This window comes from Sander vitreus, chromosome 2, assembly GCF_031162955.1.
Source record: "Sander vitreus isolate 19-12246 chromosome 2, sanVit1, whole genome shotgun sequence".
Taxonomy (NCBI): Eukaryota; Metazoa; Chordata; class Actinopteri; order Perciformes; family Percidae; genus Sander; species Sander vitreus.
Window position 1 is genome coordinate 2,107,891 of NC_135856.1, and position 17,269 is coordinate 2,125,159.

The following is a 17,269-nucleotide window of genomic DNA, read 5'->3' on the forward strand; positions in this document are numbered from 1 at the left end:
TATCTGACATCCTTATGTAAAAGACATTTGGCCAAAGCCGCTTTTGGACTGTCTTACTTTACTGCACTATTGAGCTTCCCCATTTCTTTAAAGTGCCCATATTCTGCTCATTTTCAGGTTCATCGTTGTATTTTAGAGGTTGTACCAGAATAGGTTTACATGGTTTAATTGTCAAAAAACACCATATTTTAGTTGTACTGCTCATTGCTGCAGCTCCTCTTTTCACCCTGTGTTCAGGTCTCTGTTTTAGCTACAGAGTGAGACCTCTCACTGCTGGAACATCTTTGTTGGCAGTCGCACATGCTCAGTAGCTAGGTAAGGACTACATGCTCAGTAGCTAGGTAAGGACTACATGCTCAGTAGCTAGGTAAGGACTACACGCTCAGTAGCTAGGTAAGGACTACGTGCTCAGTAGCTAGGTAAGGACTACATGCTCAGTAGCTAGGTAAGGACTACATGCTCAGTAGCCAGAGTAAGGACTACACGCTCAGTAGCTAGGTAAGGACTACACGCTCAGTAGCTAGGTAAGGACTACACGCTCAGTAGCTAGGTAAGGACTACACGCTCAGTAGCTAGGTAAGGACTACACGCTCAGTAGCTAGGTAAGGACTACACGCTCAGTAGCTAGGTAAGGACTACACGCTCAGTAGCTAGGTAAGGACTACACGCTCAGTAGCTAGGTAAGGACTACACGCTCAGTAGCTAGCTAAGGACTACGTGTTACATGCTCAGTAGCTAGGTAAGGACTACATGCTCAGTAGCTAAGGACTACACGCTCAGTAGCTAGGTAAGGACTACACGCTCAGTAGCTAGGTAAGGACTACATGAGCTAGCTAGCTGTTTCTCCAACTTCAGTAGAACAAGGCAGGATTAGCTGGGAGACTTCTTCTAAACGAGGGAACACTTCCACCTTTGTGTGAATACCTGCAGAACAGGGACACGGAAGTAGTTCTTTTGGAGATTATGGTGAACTAGTGTGTGTTGTAGCAGTGTTTTGCCATTGAGAACGAGCTAGCATGCTAACGGTTAGCCCCCTAGGCCCCTCGTCTCAGCTAGTGACGTAGAAAGCCGTGCAGATGTTGACCAGCTGACCCGGAGACTGAAGACAGGACACATTCAGAAACCGTATCTCACTCAGAACAGCATGGAGGGTTTATTTTCCAAGTCTGTATGAAGCACCAGAGACACAAAATAACTCCCCAAATCCCAGAAAAAGTGTTTTTTTTTCATAATATGGGCTCTTTAAGGTTCATATGATCCGTAGCTGCAAGTGTGGGGACTGCACTGCACCATTCAGCATCCCTGATTTAAGAAAAAAAATGGTAAACGCAATCCACAGCTGTTTACCAAAACCCAAAAGGAACAAGACAAGGCAGGCTTCAAGTTTTTGGTATATGTTTAGATTTAAAAGCCTCATTAAAACACGAAAATTAGAGGTTTCCCTTCATGACAAAACAGATCATTATTATTCAAACACGTGATCTTAAAGCTGGTCTAACTCAACGTGAGTGGGTGGTACCTGAGAACACGGTCTGACCTCTGATTGGTCTTAAGGCAGCTTCACACCAACCCGATAATCGTCCGTCTGACAGTCTGGGAGGTCGGTGACTCCAGTCTGTTCGTGTGTCCGTGCCGTCGTCCGTTGGAGGAGCTGTCGGCCTTCATGTTGGCCGACCTGACACGCTCAGTCGGAGACGGGACAGTCGGGACTCACCCGGGAGATGGCGAGCGGGATGAGCGTGACTAAAGTCTCTCAAAACCTGAGGAACATCTGTTAAACTGACCTTTGTTGATCTGAAATGAAGACAGATTCAGCAGCTGCACGGCCTGTTTCTCTCTTCAAATGTTTCCAGAAACACGTTACGGTGCATAGGCGCCGATACTGTGGGTGCACGGAAAATACTGAGCACCCAAGTGCGCCAGACTGCCAGTCGGCTACATTCATTTAAAATGAAACGTTGCAGTTGGTGCTAAGTGGAGCGTCTGTCATCGTGCGCCTAGGCTACTAGACCGGTGGAACGGATTCCTAATTTCCCACGAAGCTGATCGCAGTTACGTGTCAGTTCAACTTCTCCTCTCCAGTCCTCTCCGTATCTGTGAGGAGTGGTGCTGTCCTGAGCTGAAAGCCTACTTTACGGCTTCATTATCGAGTCAATAGGCGTGTGTGTTCATGTCGGCCGCTGTCCAGTTCCTATGGTTCTGAAATGCAAAACATTTTTTGACTACGTTTTTTTTGGTTTTTAAAGGGCGTGCGCCCGTGAGCACCCACGGAGGAGAACATGAATCGGCGCCTACGTTTCCTGCGTTTTTGTGGCTTTTTCCAACATCTGTCACTTTTTTTTATTTATTTTTATTTAATTAAATAGAATAATAATAAGAAGCAGAAGCCAGACCCACGTGACGCGTTCGTCCAATCAGCTGCTGGTTTTCATTTTTTGGGGCGACAATCCAGATTAGCGCCGCCTGCTGTTACGGAGACGTATTACGTCTTGTTGCTTTGGCGTGTTTGGTCGGTCGTCTGGTTGGTATATAACGGCCTTTACTGCCGCTGTCAGTCGGGAGGATCTTCTCGTGGACCTTCGCCATCTTCTCGGGAGGAGGGAGGGAGGAAAGAGAGCACAGCCTGGTTACACACTGTCATGTTATCATAACAAAGCGTCATCAAAAGTCACAAAACCTTCGTGGATATGGACTACTTACAAGTTTACTGTACTGCAGGTAAGAAAAGGATAAAACAGAAGGCATCTAAATAAAGATACAAACTATTACAACTCCATCTACTGAGAAGAAAACGACAACTAATTATTAGAATCATTAAAGACGTGCATAGCAAAAATCAAACAACTCATAATTATATGTATATGCCAATTAAATAAACCGCCACGGGGAAAAACAAACGCAAGAAATAAAAGTCTAAATGTACAAAAATGTATCCATTCAAAAAGAAAAAGAATAACATAATCATTAGCCTACAGATGAATTAAAAATGTCAAGCTAAGAAAAATTATTGTAATTGTATTTTATTTATTTATTTAACTTCATATTTTTATTTTATTTTTATTTTATTTTATTTTTTTCCATTAATTGTATTTTATGTATTTAATGTATTTATTATTATTATTTATTATTATTTTCTATTTATTAATTTATTTATTTATTTTATATCGTCTAATAAACAGGAACATCTGAGTGTAATTGCAGCTTCCGGCCTGCAGGTGGCAGCGCTGTGCCTTTAATGAGTTGCCTCTGCCGTAAACAGCCGCTAACTGCCGTAAAACCCTGAAGAAGAAGAGGCGAAGTAAACATCAGTAGCAGAAGAAGCTAGCTAGCTAGCTAGCTACTGTAAACAAAGCTGAGCCGCTTGGATGTTAAAACAACTCAAAACCTGCTGAACGTGGAGAGAAGAAACGGCTATAAATGCTTCTACGCAACACTAAAGTAAGTGGAAACCGAGTTAATAACCAAATATGTTAACGCTGACCGAAAAATTAACTCGGAAAAACGGTCTTTTAGTGAGTCAGCTAGCTAACTAGCTAACTAACTAACTAGCGATAGCATAAACATGCTAAAGTTAAGACGTAAAAGAATACTCCGCGGTTTGGACGTTTACCAACTGACTTTTTATTATTATGCTAAATTATTATGGCTCATTATGTATTTGTCGGGTTTGATTAATGTGTCGTTAGGTAAACCAGCCGGTGTAACGGACGTGTGTGTGGCGCTAGCTTTAGTTAGCTCAACAAGAGCGTAACTTAAATATCTGAATATCAGTAGTGGAAGACGTATTCACGTCCTTTACTGCAGTTAGAGTACTAATACCACACTGTACACATGCTCTGTTACAAGTAGAAGTCCTGCATTGATAATGTTACTACAGTAAAAGTGTGTAAGTATCGTCAGGATAATGTAGTTAAAGTATTAAAAGTAAAGAAGAATCCTCCTGTTATAGAAAGTGGAAAGGATCCAAACAGTGTGTGTTCAATGATACACATACACACACAGACAGACAGACAGACAGACACACACAGACACAGACAGACAGACACACACACACACACACACGTGTGTTTAATGGTCTGATCATCTCAGCTGGACTTGTAGTCGTTATATTGTTGGCTAGTTTACTTTAGAATAAAACATCAGATGTTATAAACTGTGAGCAGTAATGTTAATGTGTAAAGTAACTAGTAACTAAAGTAACTAGTAACTAAAGCTGGAACAGATGAATGTAGCAGAGTAGAAGTAGAAAGTGGCATGAAAAGAAAAGACTCAAGTAAAGTACAAGTACCTCAACATGTGGACTGAAGTACAGTACTGGAGTACATGTACTGAATACTTAAATTTGAGACTTAAAACATTCCTGTTTGACATTGCTTTCCCTGAGGTCAGACCAGAAAGTGTGTGTCTCTCTCTCTCTCTCTCTCTCTCTCTCTCTCTCTCTCTCTCTCTCTCTCTCTGTCTGTGTGTGTGTGTGTGTGTCTCTCTGTGTGTGTTATGTTATGTGTGTAATGTTATGGACCCTTACCTATAGGCCAGTAAGCCTATCATCAGTGGGGATTTATATTTGCTAATAATATATGGGATTCATGTTCAGACAACTGGGCGCCTCCCTAGGGAGGTGTTCCAGGCACGTCCAGCTGGGAGGAGGTCTCAGGGAAGACCCAGGACTAGGTGGGGGGACGTCCAGCTGGGAGGAGGTCTCAGGGAAGACCCAGGACTAGGTGGAGGGACGTCCAGCTCGGAGGAGGCCTCGGGGAAGACCCAGGACTAGGTGGAGGGACGTCCAGCTCGGAGGATGTCTCGGGGAAGACCCAGGACTAGGTGGAGGGACGTCCAGCTGGGAGGAGGCCTCGGGGAAGACCCAGGACTAGGTGGAGGGATTATATCTCCAACCTGGCCTGGGAACGCCTCGAGATCCCCCAGTCGGAGCTGGTTAATGTGGCTCGGGAAAGGGAAGTTTGGGGTCCCCTGCTGGAGCTGCTGCCCCCGCGACCCGATACCGGATAAGCAGACGAAGATGGATGGATGGATGGTTCAGACATTTCAATATTTGTAAAGAACTTTAAAAAAATGAACACATATTTGGTGGCCCCCTGCCTGCAATGACTCTGGGAACCCCCCCCCCCCCTGCTGTCCCGGACCCCCTTTAGGAAGTCTTAAATGATGTGAAACTGAAAATGATTTTACAGCGAACCATTGTACAACAGGGAGAGGAGGAGAGTGCGAAGGAGAGTCTGAAAGTCTTCTAGAAAAGGGACCTTTTTTGAATCTGTTGTTGCAGCCAATAACCAAATCTTTTTCGAGGTTGAAGCAGGACGTAACGTCCCTCAAACCACTGGGTGTGGGTGGGCGCAGCAGCATCCAACCTCTGTTGTCCGCTTTTTACGTTTGTTCAATTCACCGTTTGTTTGTTTTTTCATACAGGAGGCAGTGCAACCGTTGGTTGGGTCTCCTTTCACTTGGAAGCTCACCGGGCCTCATGTGAATGGCCATTTGCCTCCCTAAGTGCATTGTTAGAAAGGACACAGGATTCTCTTTTCTATGTAAAGTGAATGTATGAAGAGTTAAAACTGTGGACGGTAGAGCAAAGTAAAGAGGATTTCTCTTCTGCCGCTCTTCACTCTTCTGTCAGTTGGATCCCCCAACTCTGAGTCTGGACGTTCCATCCAATGCAATCTAATGTAAAAATGTCAGAAAGGCATTATTTGTAGCGCCTCAAACAAGGTTGAATATTTAAAAAAAGTATTAATGGGATTTGAAAGTCATATCTTACCCTGAATGTATGAAAGATGCGGAACATTCTGAAGTTTGAATGGAGTTTCTCGGTGAACGTATGAACGACTAGATAGCAGTTGAAAATGTATGAATGAACATAACGTACATTCACTTGAATGGGGGAAATTTCCCCGGGGAAAAAAAATGAAATGATAATGATTGTTTGTGTATGCCTATGTAAAGCACTTTTAAATTGCACTTATGAACCATGCTATACAAAAACATTGCCTCGCCTTAAAGCAAATGAAAATAAAAGTCTATTTCTCCAGACTCCGCCGGTCCGACAGCAGCCGTTGAGTCCACCGGCCCCGGAGCTGCCATGACCCGGCCTGCCGTCTGACTGTAAGATGATGGCTGCAGAGCTGTATCCCACCAAGAAGCTGGTCCCCTCCGCCTCAGCGAGCAGCACCGCCTCCTCCATCCAGGAGCAGTACCAACAGCAGAACCTCGCCAACAACAACACCGCAGCTGCGCAGGGCTGCTGCAACTGGCAGGGCCTGTACCCCACCCTCCGGGAGAGGTCAGTGGGGACTAACTATTACTAACTAACAAACTATATCTAATGTGTAGAGCACGTGTGTCAGTTCCCGGCTAAACGGGCCGGTTAGAAAATGTATTTGCTACATAGAAACCTGGTAAGCAATAGACCTTTTTCACGGCAGACATGTTGACACGTAGAGCTGGGCAATCTATCGATATTATATCGATATCGTGATACGAGACTAGATATCGTCTTAGATTTTGGATATCTTAATATCGTATAAGTGTCTTTTCAGTTCAGTTTCAGTTCTGTCCCAGGAGGACGGCATTTTAGGCCTTTCTTAGACCGGACAGCTTTAGACATGAGAGGGGAGAGAGAGAGAGGGGACGACATGCAGCAAAGGGCTGCAGGTCAGAATCGAACCCACGACCGCTGCGTTGAGGACAAACCCTCTGCACATGGGCGCACGCTCCACCAGGTGAGCTATCCAGGCGCCCCAGTTTTTTGATAATTGCCGTTTCCATCAACATTTTCCAATGCGATACTTCAAAATGCGCGTACTATTACTTATTACTTTGATGGAAACGTGACTACTGTTAAGGTATACAAAAACATATTTGGTCGGTCAGAAGATCCTGAGTGCGGGGCGGCCTCTAGCTCGCCCAGTAAGAGCGTGCGCCCCGTGTAGGCTGAGTCCTTTGCAGCGGCCCGGGTTTGAATCCGACCTGCGGCCCCTTGCTGCGCGTTGTCCCCCATCTCTCTCCCACATGTCCCGTCTATCCACTGTCACTATCAAATAAAGGGAAAAAATGCCCCAAAAATGGAGATCTTGATCCTGAGTGGGATGGCCTTAAACATGCCAGTTGCGTCACTCTGAATTGTAAATACACGGATGTATTTTTGTGTTTACATGTAAGAGTAAACGGTCATGAATGTCGTGTCCTTGCAGGAATTCAGTCATGTTCAACAACGAGATGATGGCAGATGTTCACTTCGTGGTCGGGCCGCCTGGCGGGACGCAGCGAGTACCGGGACACAAGGTAAAACGCACCCCGCCCACGCGCTCCTTGGCTTCCTGCAGGCAGTAACTAGGCGACGTCTACAGCTTACTTTTTACGACACAAACGATCTCGTCCAGACTACAAAGCACTGAAAGCAACCCCACAGTTATCCAACCAAAACGGGGGCAGCAGTGTGTCCACCGTTTGTTCCTGTCTCTTTGTGTGTTGTGTCTTTTGTGTTTTTTTTTGTCTTTTTGTGTTTTTTTGTGTGTTTGTGTCTTTTTTGTGTCTTTGTTTTTTTTTTGTTTTTTTTTTGTCTTTTTGTGTGTTTTTTTCTGTTTTTTTCTGTTTTTTTGTGTCTTTTTGTCTGTTTTTTTGTGTGTTTTTGTTTGTTTTGTGTCTGTTTTTTGGAGTCACCAAACGTCCTTTTTTAGAGGCTCTGAAGCGTAGTAGTAGAAAGTAATGTGGACGCGAGGCGTAAACGTAGCAAAAAGATATTCGGTTTTAAACCAAAACGTATCCGTGTGGATGTAGCCAGAGGTGCATTTGAAAGGTTCGGACTCTGCAGCTGTGTGCAGAGCCCAACATCCAGACAGAAGTTTAATCAAAGGAGGGTTTTTCTTCTTTGCAAAGAGGCTGAAAACTGGCTGAAAATCAGCCGATACCGATGTGATTGCTGATCTATCGTGCATCTGTATTAAAAATAAATACATTTCAGTCATAAAAAATCAGGCCAAGGACTAAATATCTAATTGTGCATTTCGCAAGTACATCCGTAAATCAAATGTAACATGTGAGTGAGTCTCGTATGATGTTTGTACCCTGCTGTAAGTGGAGTTCTTGTCTCTAATGTTGTTCCTCTGCTCTGTCAGTACGTCCTGGCTGTAGGCAGCTCCGTGTTCCACGCCATGTTTTACGGAGAACTGGCCGAGGACCAGGAAGAGATCCGGATCCCTGACGTGGAGCCTCCTTCGTTCCTGGCCATGTTGAAGTACGTCAGCCTCTGATTCGTTCACTGTTTATTAGTCTATAGTCAGGTGCGTTGAGGAAGTGACGTCAGCGAGAGGAGCGGGCAGTGAGAGTGACTTAGGGCACTGGTTCTCAAGCTTTTTTCAATAATGTTCCCCCCTTTGAACAGTTTTTTTTAAGCCATGTGCCCCCTAACTAGCGTGAATAATTGTTGGTAGAAAAACTAAAGTGTCTATAAAGAGGAAGAATACAGCGATGTCAGCGCTAGATTCACTAAACTACAGCCTTGGACCTGGAGAACATTTAGATGATGATGAAGAAAGGAGACAAAAACTTGGAAAAAGACGGTAGAAAGAAGGAAGGAAGGCAAGAATAGGTCGAAAATAGTAACAAAAACTTGGAAAAAAGAGACCGTAGAAAGAATGAAGGCAACACTAGGGCGACAAAAGTTACAAAAAATACAAATAAGCTTTGAAGAAAAAAAGACGGTAGAAGACAGTAAGGAAGAAAGGCGAGAACAGGTCAAAACAAACGACAAAACCTTCAAAAAAAGGAGATAAACTTCAAAAACAGAGACAAAAACTTACAAACCTGCAGTCCTCCAGAGTACCCCTAGGGGGACACGTACCCCCTGCAGTCCTCCAGAGTACCCCTAGGGGGACACGTACCCCCTGTAGTCCTCCAGAGTACCCCTAGGGGGACACGTACCCCCTGTAGTCCTCCAAAGTACCCCTAGAGGGACACGTACCCCCTGTAGTCCTCCAGAGTACCCCTAGGGGGACACGTACCCCCTGTAGTCCTCCAGAGTACCCCTAGGGGGACACGTACCCCCTGTAGTCCTCCAAAGTACCCCTAGAGGGACACGTACCCCCTGTAGTCCTCCAGAGTACCCCTAGGGGGACACGTACCCCCATTTGAGAAACACTGACTTAGGGTACTAGTGCTGCTTGATCTTGAAATCTTGAATGTACATTTCTGAAGTGAAGGCACTAATCCCGCCCTCTATCTTCCAGGTACATCTACTGTGACGAGATCGACCTGTGCGCCGACACGGTGCTCGCCACCCTCTACGCCGCTAAGAAGTACATCGTGCCTCACCTGGCCCGGGCCTGCGTCAACTTCCTGGAGACGAGCCTGAGCGCCAAGAACGCCTGTGTTCTGCTGTCGCAGAGCTGCCTGTTTGAGGAGCCCGACCTGACGCAGCGCTGCTGGGAGGTGATCGACGCCCAGGCCGAGCTCGCCCTGCGCTCCGAGGGCTTCTGCGACATCGACGCGCAGACGCTGGAGAGCATCCTACGCCGCGAGACGCTCAACGCCAAAGAGATGGTGGTATTCGAGGCCGCGCTGAGCTGGGCGGAGGCCGAGTGCCAGCGGCAAGACCTGGCGCCTACGATCGAGAACAAGCGCCTGGCGCTCGGCAAGGCCATCTACCTGATCCGCATCCCCACCATGCTGCTAGAAGACTTCGCCAACGGGGCCGCGCAGTCCGGCGTCCTCACGCTCAACGAGACCAACGACATCTTCCTGTGGTACACTGCCGCCAACAAGCCTGAACTCCTGTTCTGCACCAAACCTCGCAAAGGCCTGGCGCCACAGCGCTGCCACCGTTTCCAGTCGTGCGCCTACCGGAGCAACCAGTGGCGGTATCGTGGCCGCTGCGACAGCATCCAGTTCGCCGTGGACAAGCGCGTCTTCATCGCTGGCTTCGGCCTGTACGGCTCCAGCTGCGGCTCGGCCGAGTACAGCGCCAAGATCGAGCTGAAGCGCCAGGGCGTGTCGATGGCGCAGCGGATCATCAAGTACTTCTCGGATGGCTCTAGCAGCACCTTCCCCGTGTCCTTCGACTACCCGGTGCAGATCGAGCCCGACACCTTCTACACCGCGAGCGTGGTGCTGGACGGCAACGAGCTCAGCTACTTTGGCCAGGAGGGCATGACGGAGGTGCAGTGCGGGAAAGTGACCTTCCAGTTCCAGTGCTCGTCGGACAGCACCAACGGCACCGGCGTGCAGGGAGGCCAGATCCCCGAACTCATCTTCTACGCCTGAGAGACGCACGCCGCGAGAGATTCCTGCTGTTTATCTGTGTTTTTAAGCCCCCAACGGCACCTTCCAGGCAGCGCTGCTGGAAGGCACTAGGATTAGGCACTGGTTATTAGGGTTGGGCATCGTTTGGATTTTACCAATTCTGATTCCGGTTCTCATCGATTCCGATTCTTTGAGGGGTGGAGTTGAAACGGGTCCCATGCTTATTTCACAAATAAGAGGACAGTTTTATTTTGATTCAATGGTGGGTTGCCGTTTTACCGAGCTTTTTCAACGTAAAATAACGCCACACTAGAGCGCTGCTTACTGAGCTCCAAGGCTGCAACACAACAAGCGCCTGGTCGCTACGGGAACCACAACTTGCGCATTTTAAATTTGGACCCCATGATCAGATTTGAAACCAAATCCTCCGAACGATTCCACTGGAATCGTAATTTCTGAAACGATTCCAGGTAGGAAACGTTTCTCGATGCCCAATCCTACTGGTTAAGGTTAGGGTTAACCACTGGTTAGGGTTAAGGTTAAGGTTAGAGTTGGTTTGGGTTAAAACTCAGCGCCCAGGATGGGTGCTGCGACGGGCACAAGGGGACCACTGGTGTGAATAAAACACTTAAAGAACTCCTTAAAAAACCATATTCGGTAATATATTAGGGTTATGGTTAGGGTTGGTTAGGGTTGGGTTAGGGTTAGGGTTAGGGGGGTTAGGGTTGGGGTTGGGTTAGGGGGGTTAGGGTTGGGGTTGGGTTAGGGTTGGTTAGGGGGGTTAGGGTTTGTTTATGGTTAAGGTTGGGGTTGGGTTAGGGTTAGGGTTGGTTAGGGGGGTTAGGGTTTGTTTATGGTTAAGGTTGGGGTTGGGTTGGGTTAGGGTTGGTTTATGGTTAGGGTTGGGGGGGTTAGGTTTGGTTTAGGGTTGGGGTTGGGTTAGGGGGGTTAGGGTTGGTTTATGGTTAGGGTTGGGGTTGGGTTAGGGGGGTTGGGGTTGGGTTAGGGGGGTTTGGGTTAGGGGGGTTAGGTTTGGTTTAGGGTTGGGGTTGGGTTAGGGTTTGGGGGGTTAGGGTTGGGTTAGGGTTAGGTGCCTTGAAGGCAGCGGTCGCAGAGCTGCCTGGAAGGAGCAGTTGGGGGCAAAAAACACCATCGAGCATTCCTGCTTCACTGCCACCTAGGGTTGCAAAATTCCGGGAATTTTCAAAGTTGGAAACTTTCCAGGGGAATTAACGGGAATTAATGGGAATAAACTGGATATTTTTAATATTGCTTGTTATAATACTGAGTCTATAACTTAAATGTAGTTGGAAAAATAAACAATGCAACTTCAGTTGAATGTCCTCCCTATATTCGTCAATGACATGCCCGCACGCAGTAATCAGCAGAGGCTACTACATACATACTGGCCAACGTTTAGTTTTTAAAAAAACGGGAGGTTGTATTTTTTGGGGGGGGGAATACATAACCCATTATTATTAACCTATGTGTGTTAATTGTATAGTCCACTAACCATAGTAAATCAAAATTGGAATTATTCCCCAGCTAAACTTTCCATGGAAAGCAATATTAAAAATATCCCGTTCATTCCCATTAATTCCCGTTTATTCCCATTAATTCCCGTTCATTCACATTAATTCCCATTAATTCCCGTTTATGCCTGTTTATTCACATTAATTCCCGTTCATTCACATTAATTCCCATTAATTCCCGTTTATGCCTGTTTATTCCCATTAATTCCCATGAAAGTTTCCAAAATTCCCCAGCTAAACTTTTCCATGGAAAGTTTCCGGAAATTTATCGGAAAATTCCCGCCCCTTTGCAACCCTACTGCCACCACGTGGACTTGTATCTTTTAAAAAAAAATGTGTGGAGACGAGTTCTCAGGAAGCTGTTTGAGGAGAGACGGACTCCAGAAATTACTGCTGAGTAGGGCTGCACAATATGAGGAACATATGCGATAACGTTGTTGAATATCGCGATATAAGTTGCGTAGAAATGTAACGGTATGAAAATGTAACCTCGCGGTTATAGTGACCAAAATGATCATGGTTTTCGGTATTATCGCGGTATTTTTGTGTGTTCAATATGTTCAGAAAGCACTGATAGGCAGTGGTGTAGTCTAATGTGTTATAGTGGGTATACTGTACTGTATATTGGCCAGAATCTGCATTTGGGGGAGGGGTGCATATCATAGTGGGGGGGGGGTCTGGGTGTCCTCCCCCAGGGAGGTTTTGAGCATGAAAGACTGCATTTCCTGTATTCTTTTACACTTATGCACCAATTTACGGTGAAAATCCCTTTATTTAGCCTATGTAAAGGAGAAAAACACAGATGACAATTGAAAATATATCAAAAATATAATGTGAAGTATGTCGTTACGTGTCATTGGGCATTTTTAAGTGGGTATATGGACATCCTGGAGCTTTCTTAGTGGGTATATACTGCGTATACCTGCGTATCACGTAGACTACACCACTGCTGATAGGCCTACGCAAGCTGAAATACTTCCAAAAAGTGTTAACGGTGTTTATTATATTACAAAAATATATATAACAAGCTTATTTGTCAGGAACATTTCCAATACTTTTAGAAACGCACGTTGGAGGCTACACAGTGCGCCCGCACGGCAGCTTCAAGACACTCGGATGAAGCTGGGAAGGATTAAACACACCGTGATGATTATATTTGAAATGAAAACGGTAATCGTTATCGTCTACATTTTTTTTATCGTGGTTTGCCGTTACACCGGTAATCGTTACATCCCTAAACTTGTGATAAATAAACAGATATATTGAAGTGTACTCTGTTCTGCTGCTTTCAGTATTCTGCCAAAATACAACAAACAACCTGTTGTATTTAAAACAAACGAAAGGAAATCACTTCCAGCGTTCTTTTATTCAACACATTGAACATTGACTTGAATATAAAAAGCAGCACGAAAAGAAGAATCAAAGCCGACGACACCGAGCCGTTAATCAGCCGTCTGACAGTCTGGGAGGTCGGTGACTCCAGTCTGGTCGGTGTGCTCCGTGCCGTCGTCCGTCCGAGGGGCCGTCGGCCTTCATTTGGGCTGATTTGACATGTATAATGGACCCATCTGATTGGTGGAGAGCTAACCAGGAAACGGGGAGCGGGATGAGCGTGACTAGAGTCTCTCAACATCTGATGAACATCTTTTAAACTGACCTTTGTTGATCTGAAATGAAGACAGATTCAGCAGCTGCACGGCCTGTTTCTCTCTTCAAATGTTTCCAGAAACACGTTACGGGGAACTATTTTAGGACGATATGAGATCGTATTCTGAACGAGACGCCATGACAGTCTGGCTTTGAATTTCTGGAGCAGCCAGACCCACGTGAAGCGTTCGTCCAATCAGCTGCCAGTTTTCATTTTGGGCGCCGCCTGCTGTTATGGAGACGTATTACGTCTCGTCTCTTCAGTGTTCTGAGGAACTTCTTGGACCAACTCGGGGAGACTGATCAGTCCGACTGGCTTTACTGCTGACGGTCGGCGTCTGGTCGGTGTGTAACGGCCGTCTGGTCGGTGTGTAACGGCCGTCTGGTCGGTGTGTAACGGCCGTCTGGCCGGGGTGTAACGGCCGTCTGGTCGGTGTGTAACGGCCGTCTGGTTGGTGTGTTGTAACGGCCGTCTGGCCGGTGTGTTGTAACGGCCATCTGGTCGGTGTGTAACGGCCGTCTGGTCGGGGTGTAACGGCCGTCTGGTCGGGGTGTAACGGCCGTCTGGTCGGGGTGTAACGGCCGTGTGGTTGGTGTGTAACGGCCGTGTGGTTGGTGTGTAACGGCCGTCTGGCCGGGGTGTAACGGCCCGGGGTGTAACGGCCGGGGTGTAACGGCCGTCTGGTCGGTGTGTTGTAACGGCCGGGGTGTAACGGCCGTCTGGCCGGGGTGTAACGGCTGGGGTGTTGTAACGGCCGTCTGGCGGTGTGTAACGGCCGTCTGGTCGGTGTGTAACGGCCGTCTGGTCGGTGTGTAACGGCCGTCTGGTCGGTGTGTAACGGCCGTCTGGTTGGTGTGTTGTAACGGCCGTCTGGTTGGTGTGTTGTAACGGCCGTCTGGTTGGTGGGTGTGTAACGGCCGTCTGGTCGGGGTGTAACGGCCGTCTGGTCGGTGTGTAACGGCCGTCTGGTCGGTGTGTTGTAACGGCCGGGGGTGTTGTAACGGCCGGGGTGTAATGGCCGCCTGGTCAGGGTGTAACGGCCGGGGTGTAACGGCCGTCTGGTTGGTGGGTGTGTAACGGCCGTCTGGTCGGGGTGTAACGGCCGTCTGGTCGGTGTGTCTGCAGCGTAACACAGAAAATTGGAGTGACTTTCACGATGTTTATTGCGCCAGTTGATATCGCAATGACGATATAAAAAACGATTTATTGTGCAGCCCTACTGCCGAGCCTTCGACCCCCGTTTACACGTACGTGGTTATTTTGAAAAACGGAGACATCTCCCTACGGAGACAAACGGAGGTCTAGGCAGCCGAGAGAGAGAAAGACGAAGAGATGCGTTGCTGTCGTTGCTATTTTCAGGATTCTGATTGGCTAACGTGGGCTTGAGCTTCTCGTTACACCGCCACCTACAGGTCTGGCGTGCTCTTGACGGCATATATACACGGAGACGTGTCAACGAAGACTTTTCTGAAAACTGACAGCTGAGCACGATGTTATTTTTTGAAAACGGAGAGGTTGAAATGTCCGTTTACGAAAATAGCCGGCCACGTGTAAACGTAGCGTAAGTACATGAAGACACATTTTGAAGAATCCTCACATTCCTTCACACCTCTGTTGTTGTTGTTGTTGTTGTTTATTTTTTTTGTTTCACAGCAGCTGTTATTATTAACACTAAACCCAAAATCTGTAAACGCTGAAAGCAGCCACACACAAACACAAACGTCTCTCTAAAACAACACGTGTACAACTTTCATAATCAGTTTATTTCTTTTTGACATTTTAACTTTTGCTATTTTTTCTCAAAACCTAAACGTGTTCGAACTGTTGTTGATTGATTCCATCGTCCAAAAATATAACGACTGAAGTAGACGAGCTACACTACACTCAGATGACATTAAAATGCATTTTCTAAACGTGTTTTAATGTACAACGTAACGTAACAGACTATAACGTACAAAATACAAAACCTACCGACTCCAAAACCAGACTGATGTCATGACGTGGCGTATGTATGACACACCAACTCGTATGACATTATTGGCGTGTTATCAAGACGCATACTCGCCTGTTAGCGTTGACTTACATTACCTTGCGATTGCGTGTCAATTGACGCCGTAGCGAGTAGTAAGAAAGGCCGAAAATCTGCGTAGGGAGGTTGGTCGGGGGGGAGGATGATGGGTCAGACGACAGGAGACAGTGTCAGGTTTCCTAAACCCAACCGTAGCCTCGCGATAACACGCCACGTGGCTTCAGAATGTGGCGTGTATGTTTACGCTGTGATGTTGCAGACCGCCGTCCGCTGTATACGGTGTAGACGTACACACGGATAGCTCAAAATGCGTGCAGATGACACGCCGCTTGGCTTTTGGACAGTGGCGTGTATGTTTACGGGCGAAAATCTGCGTAGGGAGGTTGGTCCAACACAGGACTTTCACCAAGGAGGCCGGGAGTCGTGTCCCGCGAGTCACGTTTCCTTCGTGTCACGTTTCCTTCGTGTCCCGCGAGTCACGTTTCCTTCGTGTCCTGCCAGGACAGGAGGCCGGGAGTCGTGTCCCGCGAGTCACGTTTCCTTCGTGTCACGTTTCCTTTGTGTCCCGCGAGTCACGTTTCCTTCGTGTCACGTTACTTCGAGTCACGTTCGTATCACGTTTCCGTCATGTCCTGCAAGTCACGTTTCCTTCGTTTCACGTTCGTGTCACGTTTCCTTCGTTTCACGTTCGTGTCACGTTTCCTTCGTGTCCTGCAAGTCATGTTTCCTTCGTTTCACGTTCGTGTCACGTTTCCTTCGTGTCCTGCCAGGACAGGAGGCCGGGAGTCGTGTCCCGCGAGTCACGTTTCCTTCGTGTCACGTTTCCTTTGTGTCCCGCGAGTCATGTTTCCTTCACGTCACGCTATTTCGAGTCACGCTCAGATCACGTTTCCGTCATGTCCTGCAAGTCACGCTTTCCTTCGCTTTCACGCTCGTGGTCACGCTTTCCGTCGCTTCACGCTCGTTTCACGCTCGTTTCACGTTCGTGTCACGTTTCCTTCGTGTCCTGCAAGTCACGTTTCCTTCGTGTCCTGCCAGGACAGGAGGCCGGGAGTCGTGTCCCTGCGAGTCACGTTTCCTTTGTGTCCCGCTTCCTTTGTGTCCCGCGAGTCATGTTTCCTTCGCGTCACGTTACTTCGAGTCACGTTCGTATCACGTTTCCGTCATGTCCTGCAAGTCACGTTTCCTTCGTTTCACGTTCGTGTCACGTTTCCTTCGTGTCCCGCGAGTCCCATTTCCTTCGCGTCCCGCGAGTCCCGTTTCCTTTGTGTCCCGCTTCCTTCGTGTCCCGCGAGTCCCGTTTCCTTCGTGTCACGTTACTTCGTGTCACGTTTCCTTTGTGTCTCGCTTCCTTTGTGTCCCGCGAGTCACGTTTCCTTCGTGTCACGTTCGTGTCCCGCTTCCTTAATGTCTCGCAAGTCACGTTTCCTTTGTGTCCAGCGAGTCACGTTTCCTTTGTGTCCCGCAAGTCACGAACGTTTCCTTCATGTCCCGCAAGTCACGAACGTTTCCTTCGTGTCACGTTACTTCGTGTCCCGCGAGTCACATTTCCTTCGTGTCACGTTACTTCGTGTCACGTTTCCTTTGTGTCCCGCTTGTCACGTTTCCTTCGTGTCACGTTCGTGTCACGTTTCCTTCGTGTCCCGCAAGTCACGTTTCCTTTGTGTCCCGCGTGTCACGTTTCCTTCGTGTCACGTTTTCGCGTGTCACGCTGCGTCCCATCGTCGCGTTTCCCGTACATCGCGGGTCACATTTCGCAAGTCACGCTGTTCCTTTGTGTCCCGCTGTCGAGTCACGTTTCCTTCGTAG

General features: G+C 47.5%; 2 protein-coding genes across 2 annotated transcripts; both read left to right on the forward strand.

Annotated features, from left to right (window-relative positions):
* Positions 1-3,281: 3,281 nt before the first annotated feature.
* btbd3a (BTB (POZ) domain containing 3a) lies at positions 3,282-10,939 on the forward strand. The gene is made up of 5 exons (XM_078272690.1): positions 3,282-3,438; positions 6,045-6,295; positions 7,206-7,296; positions 8,130-8,248; positions 9,240-10,939. Exons 2-5 carry the CDS (start codon positions 6,123-6,125, stop codon positions 10,270-10,272), a joined length of 1,416 nt encoding a protein of 471 aa, XP_078128816.1. The 5' UTR covers positions 3,282-3,438; positions 6,045-6,122; the 3' UTR covers positions 10,273-10,939.
* A 3,487-nt stretch (positions 10,940-14,426) lies between these two features.
* LOC144530897 (uncharacterized) lies at positions 14,427-17,269 on the forward strand. The gene is made up of 4 exons (XM_078270641.1): positions 14,427-16,016; positions 16,058-16,285; positions 16,596-16,860; positions 16,940-17,269. Exons 1-4 carry the CDS (start codon positions 15,778-15,780, stop codon positions 17,267-17,269), a joined length of 1,062 nt encoding a protein of 353 aa, XP_078126767.1. The 5' UTR covers positions 14,427-15,777.